The sequence below is a fragment of the Solanum pennellii genome, chromosome 10 (assembly GCF_001406875.1).
Source record: "Solanum pennellii chromosome 10, SPENNV200".
Classification (NCBI taxonomy): Eukaryota; Viridiplantae; Streptophyta; class Magnoliopsida; order Solanales; family Solanaceae; genus Solanum; species Solanum pennellii.
Genome location: NC_028646.1, coordinates 52,353,505 through 52,375,527, shown reverse-complemented (window position 1 = coordinate 52,375,527; position 22,023 = coordinate 52,353,505). Strand labels below are relative to the sequence as shown.

The window sequence follows — 22,023 nt, the reverse complement described above, 5'->3', positions numbered from 1 at the left end:
GTTTTGTGTGCTATGCATAGAATTACACTAAATTATCAACAGACACGTTATAGATCATATGAACAATAATCACAATAAGTCTTGAGAATCTAGAAACATTAGGTCAGAACAATATTTGAGAATTTAATAAACTATTTGAATTCTATGGGCCTAATGGATAAAAGGAATCCACTAGTAAAATCCCACATACTTGATGACGAAATATATGGAGAAATCCTTGGGATTTTGGGGCTGAACATAGAAGAGCACCCCTGCTTGTTCTGGGAAGAAACTGGTGACTCTTACTCTTCTTTTTGTTCTAATTTTGATGATTATTTTTAGAATAAGGGTTTTGGATAAGTTCTTATTAGATTGTAAGGCTTGTATTGAGTAAAACGACGTAATATAAGTATCAAATGATGTGGTTTAACTTCCCAATGCATAGCACAAAAGACAAATATTACACTGATTTAAAACTGACGAAGGGACTTCATGATGGGGCTCACAAACCTTCAATAAGACCACGTCCGTCAACTGAGTCATGGTTATGGCCCTGGCCAACAAGTCTCTGCTGAAATGAGTGTAACTTTTAAATCCAAGCTTGAGTTTAGAAATTCAATCATCTTTAATTTGATAGGTTATGAGCTACCTAATTCATTTTGGGTTAAAAGATTTGACCATTTGAAGTTATTCAATACATACAGGCTGAACTACCGTATTCAAGGTCTACTTCATGGACCATGTGAAGCATCGTTGAATGCTATCATGGGTCTTCATAGTGCCTCGGGTGGTTTTGGGGTATTTTCACGGGTCACATATTGGCCCGTGTGGTGTCCCATGACTCGCAGAGGGCTCCTTGTCCTGTTCACGGGGAGCATGAACCCCTCTGCGGTTCTCCCTTTTTCTATTGTTCAGTCTTAGTTAGGTTTATACAAGTTACAATCACATTCATCACAGACCATTAAAGTTTTTTTTAGAATAATAATTTTATAGGACTCTTAGATATTGTAGCTCACACTATATTAAAGTAAGATAGTGAAGAAGTTGCAATATTTTTGTTTGTATTATTTTTTTTTGAAAATTTAAATATTGAAAAAAATGCATCTCATATGAAAAAACTAAATTGAAACAATACGACTTCAAAATAAATCAGGAGTTAGTTGATTTTCTAATTTGAGATGTAATGGAGTAATATTGACAAAAAAAATAAGACGATACAAGATATTTGAGTTTCGAAATTATACTCCTCAATATTCGCGACTAAAAATTAGACATGCTTACATTACTATAGATAATGTTAGAGGACAATTATGAGACATACTAACATTTCACAACAGATAAATAGTTTCTTCCTGTAGCTTTTTCATGTTTAATTAATTTTATTTTCAGGGTGGATCATGGTGAAAAAAGGAGGCTTGTGTGTAGTGGCTACTAATTCTGTAATAAAGTTGCTGTCGATACGATTCATCTCAATTGCAAAGAACTATCACATGTTCAGAACTCTTCTCATCAATATTATGTACTACATCACTCTAAGTAATATAATAATGAGAATTTTGCGAAGTGAAGTTAGTTATTTTTATAATATTGTGAGTAGATTAATAAATTTGTAATTAGTATAATTTACCTTTGAAGGAAATTTTTTTAATTCTGTGATCATATTTTTCCCAACAACATCATCCACAGAAATTGTTTATGTAGTAAGCAACATGACTATAAAATTGTGTTGAATATTAAAATTTTGAAATATTTCTTCAATTACTATATATAATTATTATTATAGAGAATCGAATTTGACAAGAAATTAGGAAGTTATTTTCAATGATTTTAAACAAACAAAACTAATTTATATATATTTTCTAGTTAAGTTTCAAGTTAACAAGTTTTATACATCTAAAGTAACACGCTCCTCAAGATCATTAGGTTGTAGACGGAAGGATTTAAACTCGGAGATTTATGCGGAATTATGCATACCTTCTAGTTATAGGATCGAGGTGCTATCACCACCAATTGCCTAAGATCTTTCTTATAAGCTTACTATGGAGTCTTGTATTGTCTTTCACAACAATACACTCTTTATCTTCAGAACTATTTTCTTGTGTTGTTTATGTTATTTGGATGAAACAAGTCCCTTCCTTTTATAAGAAAAGAATAAGCCTTGTAACTCTTATTCATTCAAGAGTTACATCACCCATTATCCTATAACTCCACTCAATTCAAGAATACATAACTCTTCTTCTTTTACTATTTAGTGGAGTTGTAACTTACTTCATGAAAGAAAAAAGTTACTACTCAACGCATGAATGAGTGTATCTATTTCCAAAAACATGATAATGTTAGAGCCCTTACACCCAAGTAATATAAATATTTTTTATTTCTAATAAATTATTTACCAAAATGATACAAATGAAAAAAATAAACCTCACATATAGTAAAAGTTGAATATCAATTAAACGATTCAGGACTAATTAATTCAATTGATGAATACTCAAGTACAACAATCTACGTTCTAAATTAAACAATGTAAATTATCTAATTCTATTAAATCCACATATTAACTGTAAATTTGACCCAAATAGCACAACAAGAGTCATGTATGTCAGTTCATCAATTTTTATTGCCGTCCAAATTAGACAACATATTAGTAGTAACTGAATCTGGCAAGAATCCAGAGAAATCATCAAGCAAATCTGGACGATCACTGAGAAGTACAGAAAGCTACAAATATAAGAAAAATGTAGTAATGAACAAGAATATAAAGATTGTCGATAATATCTGTGTACTAAAATTATAAAAAGAAATGGTCACCTCATCGTACACGTCTTTGACATCCTTGCGCTCCTTCCTACACTTGTTCATAATATCTAAGAAGGATTTTTACTCATGGTTATTTACTAAATGTTTCTGCAAGTCGGTACAAGTTAATAAGGTATTACAAAAGTGTTTTGAAGAAGAAAAAAGAAGACTTTAATTAGTAAAATCATAAGGTAATCAAAATGTAACCTTTATTTTGTTAACAAAGTTGAATACTTGTTCAAAGTGAATTGATTTCTTCAGAGGCTTGACTTCATCATTAAGGATTATATCATAGACACAGGGCAAGAGGGGATCTAATACAAGGAGTAAACTTGATAATGGATTGGGACTAATCAAGAATTCAGAGAACTCATCTAGCAAGTCATGATGGACATTGAAAAGTACCACAACCTACACATTTATTAAAATAGTAAGAAATAAGAACATAAAAATTGTCTATGATGTCTATGTATCAAATTTTTTTATAAAAAAAATTATCACCTCATGATACACTTCGTTGAGGTCTTTTCTCTCTTTCTTATACATCATCATAATATCTATGAATAATTTGTACTCATTGTCATTTCCAAAACACTTCTGCAAGAAGTTAAAAGTAAAATTAGGACTAATGTATTAAAACAAGAATAAGTACTGCTCTTATTAGTAAAATCATAACATAGAAAAAATGTAACCTTTATATTTTCCACAAAATTGCGTTCTTCTTCCTAGTTAGTTGCGTTCTTCAAAGCCTTTTCTTCATCACTGAGCATTATTTCATATCCATTGGGCAAGTAAGCATTAAATCCAAGGATCAAACTAGGATATCCTTTAAACAATTCTCTCACTCTTTATATGACACCAACAGGATTAATTCTGTAAGGAATATTTAAAGACATATTCCATATAAGTCACCAAATTAGAATATGTTTTAATAAAGATCATGACCATAGGTAAATTTAAGTTTCAAACCTTCCAGCCTTCAAGTCTTTCATCACATCAACTAACATTTCATACTTCCCCTCTTGGTCTACAAATGTTTCCTTAATCTCCCTTATATAAGTCAGAGTAGCATCTAGATCTATGCTGCTAACATACCTTATTCTTCCAAGAGATAGAAAAAATAAAAATATCAGAACCATAGACATAAGTAGCCAGTTAAATATATTGCTGAAAAATGTATGATGTGGTCTAACATTAAGTAAACTAAGTGAGAATGTAAAACATTATAGCTCAAATTCTAGTAACACGGGTAATATATCTTCACACCTAACTAAATTTTGAAAGATAAAGTAACTACATTTTTGACATAGAAAATAAAATATTTTACACATACAACAATGGAAGACTTAACATTAATTTTGTCATGAGAATATATGTAGACACTTGATATACCATACATTCCAACTGAGCATTGAAACACATGCTCATATTTTCTGATTTATTTTTAAATACATTGTTGCATTTTCAAACATTTCTAGCTACATAAGTTAACTACATAAAATAAATTATCTCACTTAATTAGTCATACCGATACCTATTGGAACATGCTTGAGGTTTTAAATCGTACGAAGGTCAATCTATATAATTAAAGGAGGTAACATATTTTAAGAGTTTAACAAATCTTTGTTATTGATACTTGTATGGTAAATGTTTCTAAAAATCAAACTCAAAGTATCTAATAAAACATTTTTCATTTGTTCATGTGCTCAATATAATTTGAACACATTATAATTTGAGTATCTAAATAAAATATTATTTAAGGGGGAACTTGATGTATTAGGTCAACTTGTATGTTCTTAAACACAAGTAGCAGCTCAGTAATATTCTAATCCACTTTAATCCAATGCTTGATTTTGGAAAATCAAAAGAGTTGGGAAAAAACATGTATATAAAAATTACCACACACAGAATAAAGTTAATTGAAGGCATGAACTTACGATTCTTCATTGGAAGAACAAATTGGCCGCTTAAATGGTGGTGTATCAACTACATTGGATTTCAATCTCTTCATTCTGCAAAAATAGAACAAAAACAACACAATTTTTAGTAAAACATTTAAAATTGATGAAAAAAGAGAAGAAGAAAAAAGAGAAGACAATTTTCATTCTAAAAAAAAGCTCACCTTTTGAGGCTCAAGAAAAATCCAAAGTCCAAGAAGATCTATCTACAAAAAAGAATATTATCGTTGAGTTAGATCTAAAAAAAGTCTTCTTATAATTGATTTTTCGCTACCTTTTCCTTTCCCTTCTTCTCTATCCCTCCCTTTGGACCCCCAAAAAAAATATAACAAACAATTAAGTTTCAGAAAAAGAGAGGCAAAGGAATAAAATTAATTGAGGAAAATAGTTTTTTTTATGTATATCTTATTTAATGAAACTTAGTATGCATTAAATATTTACTTCCAATGCATCTTAGTGGCAGGTGTGCATAAAATATTTAATTTTGACCAGCTCAAAATCACTGACATGTGTGCACATATTGAAGTTCAAGAAGGAGCCAATTATTTATGCCCCAATTTCATTTACCATCCAATTTCCCCAAATTAAATGTAAATTAAGGGAGTAAGTTTATTACAAATAAGTAATTTTTCATCATAAAATAATATTAGTTTGACCAAAAAATATTGCTCAAAACCCACCACTTATACTATGACTGATTTTTCTTTTATCATATCAAAAATATATTTTCTTTTACATAAATTTGCAAACATGAGATGAAATGCAGTCCTGCTCACTAGACTATAGCATAACCTTGAATATTTTAAATTATACTTGTCAGTTTTATGATAAAATTTTGACTATTTTAGATCATACTATATCATTCTATGTTGAATTTCACTTCAACAATAGGAATTACTAATATTCCAAAAAAGAACATTGTCTTTTTGGTAATGTTATAAATTTGTTGTAGTTGAAATCCATCTGAAAATGAAAATTATATGGTGGTCAAATTTTCTTTTCACCAATTACATATTGACCTCAAATTATCTAATTTGTGATAGAATAATAAAATTGTTGAATACTTAATTTCAAATTATGATCCTCTTGTAACAAACAAGCAATGCTTTCATCTTTGAAACAAAATTACTTCTAAGACATCTAGATAATGATGGTAAAATTTTTCGATCGACAATTAATTGTAATATTATAAAATAGTGAAAAAATAGTTTAAATTTATTTGCAAATATAGATGTTATGGACTTCTATAAATAAGATATTAAGAATTAACTTAGATATTTGAATTTCTAAGTTATACTACTGAACATATAGAGCTATTTAAATTTTCCACCCCTAATAGGTGCATCCTTTTAGGATTTGTATCTAATATTGTTACTTATAATAATATACCGTCTAACTTCTTCTTTTTCTTGACAATTTCTTTTTAAAAAATTAAAATATCCATGGCTTGTGGGCCTATTTGAGAGAGTTCAGGTTGACATGACCTCGATGAGAGAACTACTGAGGGAATTTAGAGTGCCTCCAATAGAGCATGCCACTTCCATTGGTGTTGCTCGTATGGAGGCTAGTTAGGGAGTCATTGAGCATTCAGTCCGTTGTCTTGTCCCCCATGAAGCTCTTAGCTATTTTGAATATTGAGAAGAAAAAGGAGGCGTTCTTGTGAAAAGATACTAGCAAGAATACTAATGGGGATGAAAGTACTTTTGAGAACCTTAGAATTGTGTTTGAGATCTCCAAGGGAGTATGAGGGAAGTTCTTCATTAGCATAAAAGAAAATGAGATTCCAACAGGTAAACAACAACAACCAATGAGACGAATTGTTTGGCGGTAGCTAGTATATATCTCTGCCTTACCTTATAGCTTTTGTTATTAGGTGATGATGTTTGCATAATCAAGACACAACTTCCAATTTAGCCAGTTTTTCCAGAAATAAATCTGCTGCTCAAAACGACTAAACAGGTCGTTACACATTTTTTGACATAGAAAATAAAATATTTTAGACACATACAACAATGGAAGACTTAACAGTAATTTTGTCATGAGAATATATGTAGACACTTGACATACCATACATTCCAACTGAGCATTGAAACACATGCTCATATGTTCTGATTTATTTTTAAATACATTGTTGCATTTTCAAACATTTCTAGCTACATAAGTTAACTACATAAAATAAATTATCTCATTTAATTATTCATACCGATACCTATTGGAACATGCTTGAGGTTTTAAGTCGTATGAAGGTCAATCTGTATAATTAAAGGAGGTAACATATTTTAAGAGGTTAACAAATCTTTGTTATTGATACTTCTATGCAAAATGTTTCTAAAACTTAAACACAAAGTATCTAATAAAACATTTTTCATTTGTTCATGTGCTCAATATAATTTGAACACATTATAATTCGAGTATCTAAATAAAATATTATTTAAGGGGGCACTTGGTGTATTAGGTCAACTTGTAATGTTCTTAAGCACAAGTAGCAGCTCAGTAATATTCTAATCCACTTTAATCCAATGCTTGATTTTGGAAAATCAAAAGAGTTGGGAACAAACATGTATATAAAAATTACCACACACAGAATAAAGTTAATTGAAGGCATGAACTTACGATTCTTTATTGGAAGAACAAATTGGCCGCTTAAATGGGGGTGTATCAACTACATCGGATTTCAATCTCTTTATTCTGAAAAAATAGAACAATAACAACACAAATTTTAGTATAAGACTGAAAATTGAAGAAAAAACAGAAGAAGAAAAAAGAGAAGACAATTTTCATTCTAAAAAAGAGCTCACCTTTTGAGGCTCAAGAACATCCAAAGTCCAAGAAGATCTATTTACAAAAAAGAGGGTTAACCGTTGGGTTAGATCTAAAAAAAATCTTCATATGATTGATTTTTCGCTACCTTTTTACTTTCCCTTCTTCTCTTTCCCTCCCTTTGGACCCAAAAAAAATTTAACAAACAATTAAGTTTCAGAAAAAAAGAGGCTAGGGAATAAAATTAATTGAGGAAAATAGATTTTTTTATGTATATTTTATTTAATGAAACTTAATATGCATTAAATATTTACTTCCAGTGCATCTTAGTGGCAGGAGTGCACAAAATAATTAATTTTGACCGGCTCAAAATCAGTGACATGTGTGCACATATGATGTTCAAGAATGAGCCCAATTATTTATGCCCCAATTTCATTTACCATCCAATTTCCCCAAATTAAATGTAAATTAAGGAAGTAAGTTAATTATAAATAAGTAATTTTTCATCATAAAATAATATTAGTTTGACCAAAAAATATTGCTCAAAACCCAACACTTATACTATGACTGATTTTTCTTTTAACATATCAAAAATATATTTTGTTTTACATAAATTTGCAAACTTGAGATATATTGCAGTCCTGCTGACTAGACTATAGCATAACCTTGAATATTTTAAATTATACTTGTCAGTTTCATGCTAAAATTTTGACTATTTTAGATCATACTATATCACTCTATATTGCATTTCACATCAACAATAGGAATTACTAATATTCCAAAAAAGAACATTGTCTTTTTGGTTAGGTTATAAATTTGTTGTAGTTGTAATCCATCTCAAAATGAAAATTATATCGTGGTCAAATTTTCTTTTCACCAATATACATATTGACCTCAAATTATCTAATTTGTGATAGAATAATAATTGTTGTATATTTAATTTCAAATTATAATCCTCTTGTAAAAAACAAGCAATCTTTTCATCTTTGAAACAAAATTACTTCTACGACATCTAGATAATGATGGTAAAATTTTTCTATCGACAATTCATTGTAAAATTATAAAATAGTGAAAAAATATTTAAAATTTATTTGCAAATATAGATGTTATGAACTTCTATAAATAAGATATTAAGAATTATCTTAGATTTTTGAATTTCTAAGTTATACTACTCAACATAAAGAGTTATTTAAATTTTCCTCCCCTAATAGGTGCAATTTTTTTAGGATTTGTATCTAATAATGTTACTTTTAATAATATGCCGTCTAACTTTTTCTTCATTTTCTTGACAATTTTTTTTAATATTCAAATATCCATGGCATGTGGGCCTATTTGAGAGAGTTCAGGTTGACATGACCTCGATGAGAGAACTACAGAGGGAATTTATGTGCCTCCAATAGAGAATGCCACTTCCATTGGTGTTGCTCGTATGGAGGATAGTTAGGGAGTCATTGAGCATTCAGTCCCTTGTCTTGTCCCCCATGAATCTCTTAGCTATTTTGGATGTTGAGAAGAAAAAGGAGGCGTTCTTGTGAAAAGATACTAGCAAGAATACTAATGGGGATGATATTACATTTGAGAACCTTAGCATTGTGTTTTAGATCTCCAAGGGAGAGTATGAGGGAAGTTCTTCATTAGCATAAAAGAAAATGAGATTCCAATAGGTAAACAACAACAACTAATGAGACGAATTGTTAGGCGGTAGCTACTATATATCTCTCCCTTACCTTATAGCATTTATTATTAGGTGATGATGTTTTCATAATCAAGACACAACTTCCAATACAAATGTCTATGGTGGTGCAATAGTCTCCTAACCAAACAAACGGTTGGGGTCCCGTCCCAAGGGAGTGGTTGTGAGAACTAATAAAAAATTATAATTTTGTTCTAATTTGTCGTAGTTAGAAACATTGTAGATTAAAAGGGTTGACGCAAGCGTCAATTATCAATTGGGGGGGGGTTGTCACTACTAAGTAAAAATAACAAATTAAACAAAGATTTCTAAATAAAGAGAGGGGATTCTTGGGATACGATTAAGAATATGTGCTAGACTAATTGTTGTGTACATGTTTTTGATAGAGAATTCTTAAAATATTTGAGACTAGGCTAGAATTTAATGGGGATAAGCTCTCTCTGGAGCAACGTACCCTATTTCAAATGAGTTCCTCCCGGTTACACACTTGCCGCATGACGAACAACCTCCGGCATAACCCACTCAAGCTCTGGAGCTGAGTGTGTGGGAATGAGACTAAGGTTCACACTCTCGAGCTGGATCTCATGTCGATCCACTCCCCCTAACCATCAATTTAGTAGTCTTAGTTTCACGGCCTCTCTCTCAAACAAGTCGGAAACACATGGATGGGATTATATTTACAACTACAACCTCATTAGATTCATTGAAAACTACTAAAAAAATCACATTTAAACTACGAATAAACTAACAACATGCAAGACTCAACGACTAATCTAACCCATATTCACAAAATCACACCCCAAGAATTGGGGTTATAGCCACACATGTATAAGAGATAAAAATTTATGCCAAATTTATCTTGGATTCAAGTGTGTATGAAGATTTAAGTCTTGATACACGCCAAAATTGAAGAATCTAATAGATTAAGTGCAAACCTTGAAGATGAAACCTTTTTGATCTTCGAGTCTTCAAAACCCTCTCAAACTTAGAGCAGAAATATGAAAAAGTACGATTCTAGACGAACATTATAATATTGTTAGACACTCTAAAGTACAACTATATCTAGTATTTATTATTTTCTCATATCTAAGATCCTGTAGATCGTTCGGGATCATTAGTCGGAATCTCCGATTGACTTGGCAATTCCCCGTTCAGTGTCGTTCGGGACGTCTTGCACCAGCCTTCATCATTGTGGTGCTTTGGGTCATTGGGCGACATAGTATTGCTTTTCGGAATTAATGGGCGATGCGCAGACTGGTTTTTTGCATCTCATATTTGATCATTTCCTTTAAGTCTCAACACACTTGAACAATAGGCGAAGTAAGACCACTTTGGTGACTCGCCAAGTGGACGCAATGATCCTCAGACCTTATTTCTTCGTTATTTTAAGCCCTTTTTGTGACGCAGTGTCCATGCTTTCCTTAAAACTTTAAATACCTGAAACTTGAGAGTTTTAATTAGATATTAAGATACAATAAGAATTTGAGAACACTATATCTATTAAAATATAACCCTAAATGAGTCCAATTTTTGGACTCATCAACAACCAAACATAAAATTTTGATCAAAATTTAGTAGTTCAACAAGTATGCCTCAAAAAGTGTTACACAAGATTCAATCATGAAGGTACACAACAAAACTCAAATTACTCATGCGAGGATCGATTGTGTACTCAAGATTCAAATTGTGACATATCATCAGTAAAGATTCTCAAGCGTGCAGTACTTTCTTCAAATTTAAGTTTAAGCTCAACAAAAGCATTTGATTTCCTTCACACAAATGATGATTCCATTCTCACAAACAAATGTATGATAAATTAAAGTTACGGAATCAAATACAACACTCACGCTCAAAAAGAGGAACACAATGCATGATTTTACCCATAGGCTTGCCCGTATTTTCCATTCAACATTTGTTCAAGCTCTCTCAAGATTAAAAAGGTCTTTTAAAGGCTTGTAAAGGGGCTGAGTGCAGAAGGTATGGTAATTTAGTCATAGTGATCGTGATCCTAATTAATGTTGTCCCTACATCACATCCTTTCTTCTTCCTTCAACATTTTCTCTAGCTCTCATAAGTCATCCTATTATTCACTTCCATGTATTTCTTGGAAACATGATTTCTTTTGTACTTTATTCGACAACTTTCTTTTTCATTCTTTTCTTTTTCTTGTTTTTCTCTCTTCTTTTTATTATATGGAGGGTTTCTATTTTTCGCAACACCATCGGTTAAGAGAGACATTCCTTGAACTTCTTAACGTTCCCTTTTATGTTTACCACACCCCCAACATAAAATTCTTACCTAAGTTGGATTTTTCAATAAAACCAACAATCATGAGGATAATGGGAAATGGATTAAGAAAGGTCTAGTTTTCATCCAATTTCTGCCAAACAAGGTTAAGGTTCAAGGAGTGCTCAAGGGAAGTTCACACACTCACAAGGGAAGTTACAAAAGAGGTATATGTCAAGTTGGCTAACATTCTACAAAATTTCCTGAGATCATATCAATAGAAGCCTTCCTTAATCCACTGGACAACTGGGGAAAATTCTAGGTGTTGTCATGCATGGTTCAAGGTAAGGTTATCAGACAAGGCATCGATACTTAAGTCAAACAAGACTCCACGCTTTGGCTAGTGCGCAACGGTCATCACAAGAAATTCAATTTGATAAATGGCTAATTACAATGAGATTCAAAGAGTTCACATATTTTCTAACCACACATGTGTCTATTCTGCTTCGAAAAGAGAAGCCCTACATTCCGAGGTAATTACCATAAACTTCTAGATTACATGGATCCATTAGATTAGACATCTTACATGGACACATAGTTTCGGACAAGGAAATTGCTACTAGAGAAAAAATTTCTACCAACAGAAGTGCCTCCATCTCAATATCTTCATGGTGTTATGTAAAATCTCACAAAAATAGTCATATTATTTCATTTTACATGGAAAGACACAATTAAGCTATAAATTCAAACTACATTCAACTAGAATAGCTCTTTAAATCTTTATTCACCTTTTGTGAGAAAATCTCTTAACTTTATGAATTATTATGTGATAAAAACTTTAACAATCATGATTATAGTAGCATGTGAGAAAAACATTCACATTCTCATTGACACCTTTATCTAAAAGCACCCTCAAGGGATTTTCATCAATTTCATAAATGCAAGCATATCTTAATGAATCTTTAGTTAGTAGTTCATTGTTCATAAACATCAACATATGTCCATAGTAAAAATCATGGATCATACATATTCATCTCAATTAAACTTGCAAACATGTAATTACTTTAATACATAAATACAAGATGAGAAAAATCCAATTAAATCATAATTGAGAAGAACCCACGTATATTGAATAAAAACCTAACTCTGAATTGTGAATTGAACTTATTAAATTGGAAGATCTTGGGAACCTGACGGAGGAAAGGACTGCATTGGTGAATACTAACTTACCTTAGTGATCAAGTCCTAAGAGTTATGATGAATTTGAATCTTGAGGTGAACGCTAGCTTCTTCTTCCTTATGTTTCGAGATAACATTAAGGAATAATAATCTTGGGCATATTATAAGCCCAATTACTATAAATTACCCAACTTGTAATGTAAGTCAAGGACATCCGCTAATATAACTAGCATATTTGACGTAGAATTGCGATTCTTGTATACTAATATACATGATTGATGATTTTGCATGGTTCCTAAGAGAACTGATTGATGCAAGCGAGAAAGGGAGTTCAATACGATGAAATGACATAAAGAATAATAGTTGGCGCAATGCCCTAGCATCACTGGCGCAATGCCCTAGCATCGCTGGCGCAACGAAGGTGCGAAGCACTAGATTTTGAGTGGGGCTCTATTTTTCCACACTGGCAGCGCGTCGCACCAACATGGGAGGTGTGATTTGACTATGATGCCCTAAGGTCTGGTGGACGTTTTGATGGATGTTTGCTTTGATTAGGATTCCTTATTGGTCTTAATTAAATAATACATTTCCTAAACTCTATAAATATGAACCTAGGTTGTGTTTATGGGGTTCAACTAATTTCTGGTGTGCGCGAGCAAGAATTCAAGTTCTGTAATAGGTTTCTATTCTCTAACTCTATTTTATTTTAGAAATCGCATGAACAATTACTTTTATTTTCATGTTTTAGTTTTTCATGCTTGATCACCATAGAAATAATTCTATTGTCTATTCTTAAAATCGAGAAATGATAAGGTAGATAGACCAAAGAATATAGATAACTCGATCATTCATTAAGATTGATGTGTGTTAAGGAATGACCTCGGATGAACAAATTAACATGAAGTATAAGTACTCTCCCGTTAGACATGTCTATCCCCACTCAATAATGTAGTTAGAACAACTATTTTGAGTAGGCGACTAAAGGTCAAGAGAACCGACTCATACAATTAGCCCTGTAAACCATTAACTTGATAACCGAAATTAGTTACAGAATTGTCTTTTACTTGCTTGAATCATCACTAAAAAGTTATTCGCAATTATGTTCTTTTAGTTACTACTCAATTCATAATAGTAGTTAATAATCATCAAACTCTTTTAAATGGTTACTTTTTTATTGAGGAATCTAGTATTGAATATAAGTAGATCATAAGTACGTTGGGAATGAAAATTTGTTTCTTCAAGAAACTATATTAATTGATTGACCACGTACACTTGTGTGTATATTGGGTAGCAACAAGTTTTTGTTGCACCTGCTCGGGACTTTGAAAGTGAATTATAGTTGATTTTATTAAGTCTACAATTATATTGTTGAAGTATTGATAACTTGATCTTTCCTCTTATATTTCTTGCATTTGATCTAAGGTCTGGCTAAGAAATGATAACTTGTCGAACCTCACTATGAACCCGAAAGATCTTTACGCCAATGTCACGACCCAAGGGTATACCGTAGGTGTAACATGGTGTACTTGACCCTTAAAGGGTATCATAGAAGCCCTTACCATAATCATAACATAAGTAATATAAAAGTATGGAAAATTTTAAATTTCTTTTAAACCCATACAATCGAAATCATTTTTCATAAAGCAAGCGTAAGTCATTACTATACTTTAGTCTCAAACCATCATTTTCATATCATTAATGTTCACTAGCGAGGGACTAGTCCCGCTAGGCTATTTTATTATGTTCACTTTAGTTACTTCTCTTCTTAGTAAAAGGAAAGACATCAAACATTAATGAGAACAATACATAAATTCCAGGATACTAGGGAATAACACCCCTACAATGAAAGACCAAGCTAATCATCTATTTAACATGTTTACATTATGCTAACTCAAACTACCACGGAGGGCATACGGTCATGTAACTCAAAGCTATTTAAGGAATGTCCGATCCTACAACCCATGGTGATATGGAAGATATCCCTAGGAAAGTATGATCCTTAATACTAAGCTACCATTAGTACTACTAAGTCAATATATTCTTAGAGGAGTATGAATCTATATCCCAAGCTACCATTAGGAGAGTATATGTGCTCAGTGTTAAAGCTACCGTGAAATGGTTTTGGCATAACTAAATCAAGCTACCATGAAATGCATTTTCCTATGCTAGTTCAAGATATCCACATGAGAGTATAAATCCTCAATCCTAGGATACCATGAAATGGTCTTGTCTTACCAACTCAAGAACTACATAAAGGGATCATAAATCACAACTTCAAGCTATTCTAGTCTATCATGTTTGGATTCATTTTAGGTTATGAAGACACCTTGAATTATTCTATGTAATAGAACCTTGGATCTCCTAGAATATTCATGTCTAAATGTGTAACAGTGAAGAAATACACAACAACATCATATGATATCCGACAAGGTGTTGACTTTGAATAATGTTCTCCACTTTCCTACTATAAGGAAGAATTCAGCGTCTGTTGTACTACTCATTAAGAACGGGTTTCAGTGTGTCCTAGTTAGTGAAAACTCACTAATAAGAAATAATGTGATGTTCTTAAGAAATGGATACCTCATTGAGGGTCTCTTCAAACTGAATGTAATTGTTGTTGACGGTATTAAAAAGAATTATTCTTCTATTTAATTATTGGATTCAAATGATTTATGTCATGCCTGTTCGGGGTATGTAATATACTAAGTCTTGCGAAAATTGATTACTTTAGAAGTATTGCATGACTTCAAATGTGATAAATCAAAATGTGAAATTTATGTGAAATGTAAGTTTGTTAAACATCCTTATGAGTCTGTTACGAGGAATTCAAAACCTTAAGACATAATCATAGATATATATATATATATATATATNTATAAGTTTTATTGACGATTGCGCTCAATATTGTTATATATATTTTCTTATTGTAAGGATGAAGTAGTTGATACATTTAAGCAATATAAAACTGAAGTGGAGAATCAATTGAATCTAAAGATAAAACTTATTTAGAGTGATAGGGGTGGAGAATACACTTCTCCTTTTGCAGAAATATTTTTGTCATATAGTTTTATTCATCAAACTATTGCATATATACACCAAAGCAAAATGGACAGGAGGAACGAAAGAACATAATATTAATGGAAATTAGGAATGCCTTGATAATTAATTTAGGATCAGCGAGAAAACTATGGGGGAAATCATCCTTTTTGCTAATAAGATACTCAATAGGGTACCCCATAGTAAAACACAACCAATTCCATAAAAGTCACGGAAAACAAGGAAACCAACTTGAAATATTTCAACGTGTGGGCTTTTATCCAAGGAAGATATTCTTTTACCCAAGAGGGTGAAAATTCTACCCAAAAGAACACTTTTCAATGTTTTCCCGCTGGCTTATTTGTAACAACAATGTATAAGTTACGAAAATAGTCATGAATGTTTACTCAGAAATAGGATTAATGACAAATTAATTGAATTGTAAAGTAGATTTAATTGCCTTTATATTTATAGATTATGACCCACTTAACTCTTTATAGTCTAAGAGATATGGTTGTTTGAAGTTGAGCGATATACAATATACATCAAAACTTAATCTATAAAGAAACTTCAAGAGAACTTATCAAGAAATTAAATTTCTCAATATTTATGGATAGATTTGCAAAAAAAAAATCACGATTGTCATGTAGGTGAATAATACCAACACTATGGAAGCTTACGTACCTCAAAGAATTAGGTACTTGGATAAATCATAAATTTCTTGAACGAACGCTTGAAACTTTATGCTTTTTGTCCTCTTAAATCTTTTCTCTGAAACCCTAAAAACATTAGGGGTTGAATGAAACTACTTTTAATCAGTTTAGACCCTCAATTGGGTGTAATTAACTTTTATAGTAAGTGGGGGTAAGGAAAAGACTAAAATATCCCTCAATTTTGGGGGTAAATTTCTTTAAATGAACAACCTGGCTTCAAAAGGGCATATCTTCCTCATACAAGCTCGAAAACTAGCAAATTTATTGACGTTCGAAAGTTGACTCAAAGATCTTTCATTTGTTATCTTTTAGGCCTTCTAACTCATCCTGTGCTAAATGTTATTATCATTTTATATTTAACCGAAACCTAGAATGACTTGAATGAAGTCTCTTTAATTCTTTTGGAACTCAAGGTGCGATATCTAGTGATATTAATACTTAAGAAATTATATATTCCTTGGTAAAATCCTAATCACAAAAAAGGATGGTTTGAGTCATAAAAAAAATTTCTTGGGTGTTACATTATCTCCCTGTTGGGAGCATTCAAAAACAAATAAAGCCTGGACTGGGTATCGAACGGTCTTACTCTTATGATCTCTGCCACACCAACTATAATTTGCATGCATTAATATTCGAAACCAACTACCTACTCTCATTTAGCTAATTCTCACTATAAAAGCTCATTCTCTTCTTCCACCTCATTTACAACCTTTGACAAAATTATCATAACATCATTAAGACGATAGGATCATGAACCTTCACTTTGGAACATTATTATGTTACTAAAAATACCTCTAAAATTATATCTTCCATGCTCTTTTGAACTCATTACTATCTTATTCTCAACACTTGACTTGATTTTTAATCTTATCATCTCCTTTTTTGGTCTAAAATTTACACTTGATGTCTATGGACCTATTCCAACATATCTTACTTATATTCAACCTCTTTTACTCTAACACTCGGGTGAAGATTATCTCATGACTACCGATCTCTCCATAAACAGGTACTAAGATTTCTTTCTAAGTTGTTTTTTTAACCTCTTCTTATTACATACCCTGTCGGTACACCAAATTGTAATGGTCTTTTTAATCTTTTCACTTAGCCACACCTCACTTCCCTTATCAAGAGGTTTAGTGTATCTCAGTTGTACCGCTTACATTTATTGCAGCTAATCATCTCAGTTCCTCACCTATTGTATGACATGTCATCTAGATCAAATCCCAAGACATCATCATCACCCTTATGTTTCAATCCTTTTGATCAGGACAATCATCTCAAATTAAAGCTTAATGTTTATTACTAAATCCTAATAACAATATAATTGGTCGCTTACTATACCAACTTACAACTACTGGATGCAAATTAAGAAACACTCATCCACTAGAACCTTATGACAAGTACTCAATCCTTACATGTTAGTCTCCATACTCAAAAATTACCATCATATTCAACTTCACAACTTAAGTACTACTTACTCACATACTGCACATTATCTCTTAAATAGTTTTATCATCTTCTGACTACCATGGGGTTTCCCCCTCCAAAACTCTTAAGCCTAGAATGGGTCTACCACGTCTTGAATACTCTGCTCGATTATTCAACATATGAATTTAGTCTTATCTAACATGATGACATATTCACATCAACTCTATTCTTGAGAAAAATATAATATATCTCATCATAAATAGTAATCGTTCCTCTTTCTTCTATCTAGAACTCTCTACAACATTATAATTCCTTATTTTTCTCATACGGGAAACTTACTTCTTATTACTGACTGAGTGCATAAATGCAATCACATAATCTTCCCCATCCCTATCTCTTTTCCTTAAATTATCGAACCTCGACATATTTTCCTCAAATTCTGGGCACTTCCACTACTACCTCTCATAATCTTGTACTTAATACTATCTTTTAGGACGAAATACTACTCAAGTTCTAAAAATACCATCTTCTTAAAGTTCTTCTCTTAATAAGGTTTACGGAAGAGTATACACTTAGATAACACATAAATTATATGAACATAAGTGCACAAGTACACCCTCAACCTATGCCCAAAATTCCAAAGACACACTTATACTATACTAATGTCCTATTACCCCCTGAACTTATTTAATAATTAATTTTCTACCCCTTTTCGGCCTACGTGGCACTAGTTTTAAAAAAAAGTCAACAATCGTTGGGCCCACAAGATAATGCCATGTAGGTTAAAAGGGGGTAAAACATTATTAATAAAGTAAGTTCAAGGGGGTAATAGACCTTAGTATAGTAAAAGTGTGTCTCTGAGATTTCGGGCATAGGTTGAGGATGTACTTGGGCATTATTCTTACAAAAATGCAATATATGGAAGTCTTTTAACAGTAGAGACAATAACTCAATGTACTGAAGAATACAATAATAACTCAATTTGAATATATAAAATACAATATAACTTTCTACAATTTTCCCTAACTTACAACCAACACTATGATATATGTGATGATACAATGTCTCACCCGCGCTTCCAGAACTGTCCTATACTTTGTTAGGGTATAGAACCTCTCAACTAAGTCGATCCACTACTCTATGCTAAAAGTATTAACGAATCATATAAAAAGTATTACCCTTTCTACCCACGTAGGCTACATGGTTTACAGAGGTTGTGAGTTTTTACAACTCTCCCGAATATCGGTGCTCAATACCACTCCCAAAATATAACTAGCTCATATATTTAAAAACATAACTCTTTCTGTATTTTGAGATTATCACTCAAAACTCTCTCTCTTAAAAGAGATGGTACTCAAACTGCTCAAAACTCTTTTATAAATCTCAGTTTATCAATGTAAAAATTGATACCTCTTGAAATACATAGTCCTCCCTATACTCTTACCGAATTCATACTTGAAAACTCTTCCCCAAAAATATATTAAATCATATTTTAATATGATCATTGATGACTCAGGATGTCATACAACATAAACATTGATGATATATCTGGACACCATACTACATAAAAATTGATGACATAACTAGATATTATGTTGATTAATCATTGATTGCATACTCAACTGTCAAACTAATCATGTTTCAAAACTGCTTCTCAAAACTCATCTTTACTTTTTCAAAAACTCAGTTTAAGAACTCATGTGTTGGCTTCAAAATCTAATAAAAAATTTACAACTCAAAATAGGTTTCATGCTGGATTATAGACATGAACAAATCTAATAAGGATCTCAATAAAAATATATAAACTCAATAATTAAAAGTAGAACTTTTAAAATAAACATAAAATCAAGAACTTAAATCAACTTATCTCAAGAATACTCTAATTTAGGGGTATAATCCTATATTTCTCTTTTACTAATTTGAAAATATAAGACGTGAGGACGAAATATTCCAACACTAATATAGCCTTATATACCAGAAAGAATAAGGTTCTTGAAGAATTTTGAGGAAAAACTTTATTAGAAGCATTGATACTCTTGCTTGAAAGTAAACAATCAAGAAAACATTTCTTGAGAATATTTAATAAGTTTCTTGAAATCTCTATGCACAAGAATTATGATTTTCATTAGTGATACATAATTGTATGGAAAAAATTTGTGTTGAAAAGAATGGAATTCTTGGAGAAAAAACTTACCTTGAAGAAGAATCTTGAAAACGATCGAAATAATCTTGAATTCCTTTATTTTTATATGCTATGGCCTACGTAACTATTTATTTTCTAAGAGATGTTTTTTTGAAGTTGACATAACTAGAATCTTACCTCAAAACTTAATTTATAAGGAAACTACAAGAACACTTATCAAGAACGAATCAAGAAATTAAAATGCTTAGTATTTATATATAGATTGGCAAAAGAAACTTATGATTGATATGTTGGTGAACGAGCCCAACACTATGGAAGCTTACATACCTCGAAGAACTAGCGCCTTGGCGAAATCTTTAATTTATTGAACAAAACTTGATCTTTGAACTTTTTCTCCTCTTGAATGTTCTCTCGAAAATCCTAAACGATTTTGGGGATGAACGAAACTAATTCTAATCAGTTTACACCCTTAATTGGGTGTAATTTGCGTTTAGACTAAGTGGGGGCAAGGAAAATATTAAAATATCCCTCCTATTTCGGGTAACTTTCCTTAAATGAACAACCTACTATAAAAAGGGCATATGTTGCTCATACGAGCTCAAAATTAGCAAACACGCTGTCTCTTGAAAGAGGACACAGAGATCTTTCATTTTTTATATGTTATGGGTCATCTAACTTATTCTATGCTATTTATAGTCATTTTAAGTTGATCCAAAAACTTACAAGAACGTAAGAATGACTTGAATGAATTTTCTTTGATTATTTTTGGAACTCAAGGTGCTATATATAGTAATCTTAATACTTAATTTTTTTAAAAAATTTCTTAGCAAAATCATACTAAAAATGAAGGATTATTCATGTTTTAGCTCAAAATTTGCTTGAGTGTTACACTTATGGACCTTAGATCCCAACCGCAGGTCCAAACTTTGTCCCTCAAAATTTCTCTAGGACTCATACAACACCTACATAGGATTCGAACATTGAACGACATATCAAGTTGGTGAACCATAAAAGACTAATGGGACTACACATTCTAAATCATTATATCTTGCAACCGACGATTCACACTTAAGGCTCATGGTCAACCTACGGATAATCGGTGGTTCCATTGGTACTGGCATCAGATTCCAGAAGACTACAATATTATTTTTTCGAATCTAAGGTGTTATACTACATCCCCCTTGGGAACATTAATCTTCTGTAATACCTAACGTCCAAGGAGATGATACCTACGTTCGTGGTCCACGGTCAGTTTGTGAGGTCACATCATTGGGGTCCAGGATTAAGGGGTTTGTGATCCCACCCATGGCCCACTAGTACGATCTATGGTTGGAATTACAAACCATACGTGTGACCTCTACTGAGGATCGATAGTTATTTGGAATGAATGAGATTTTAGGTCAACTTCAAACGGTCATATCTTTTAGAACAAAATGAATTAGGTGGCTCATGAACTAGGAAATTAAAGATATTGGTTCTTCTTTCCAATTCAACTGAGTTTGCTAAAGTCCAAGATTAGAGAAAAAAGTTACGGCCATTTTAGTAGATCCCAATTAGACAGGGATAGAAACCACAACTCTGTTCATGGGAAGTGGCTCAAAAGACGGCCCAACAGTCCCAGTGTGAAGGACCTTCGTCACCCTTTTAGTAAGGGTCATTCTGGTGTTTTCCCCTATGAATTTTGACTCTTAAACTACGACGTTTGTTGCCTAAACTATGCATCTTTTACACTGTCGAAGCCTAAAAATATAGTAAGAACCTACCCAAAACCCACATTCTTGAAAAATAATCATACTTTGAGCGAAAAGAAGAGGAAAATGTCAACCTATCCTCTAAAGAATAAGAAAAATTATATGTAGGATTTCACTAGTGGGTTCCACAGCCATTAGGTTACTAGAATTCAGTTAGTTCTTCACATTCTCAATAACTGTCTAGGCCTATGGTTTCTTGATTTTCAAAATTTATTGTAATTATGGTTAATTTAATCTAAAAAACCTATCTCTTGATTATTTAGTATAACTCCATACATAGTACTCTGAACCGTAACTTGTGTTAGTTTATCCTAGTTCATGAGTTATGCTTCCTAGGCCAATCAAACAGAAAAGCATGCTC

At 31.9% G+C, this 22,023-nt stretch overlaps 1 protein-coding gene across 1 annotated transcript in view; it reads right to left on the bottom strand.

The window, feature by feature from the left end:
• LOC114074266 (paired amphipathic helix protein Sin3-like 1) overlaps positions 1-18,193 on the bottom strand; it is a 54,783-nt gene extending 36,590 nt beyond the window's left edge. Inside the window, exons 1-5 of the mRNA XM_027912129.1 lie at positions 18,108-18,193; positions 4,713-4,787; positions 3,745-3,876; positions 2,788-2,824; positions 2,618-2,697 (exon numbers count right to left, since the gene is read on the bottom strand). Coding sequence (XP_027767930.1) covers positions 2,618-2,697; positions 2,788-2,824; positions 3,745-3,876; positions 4,713-4,787; positions 18,108-18,193 — 410 coding nt within the window. The remainder of the gene's footprint in view (positions 1-2,617; positions 2,698-2,787; positions 2,825-3,744; positions 3,877-4,712; positions 4,788-18,107) is intronic.
• Between the last annotated feature and the right edge of the window lie 3,830 nt (positions 18,194-22,023).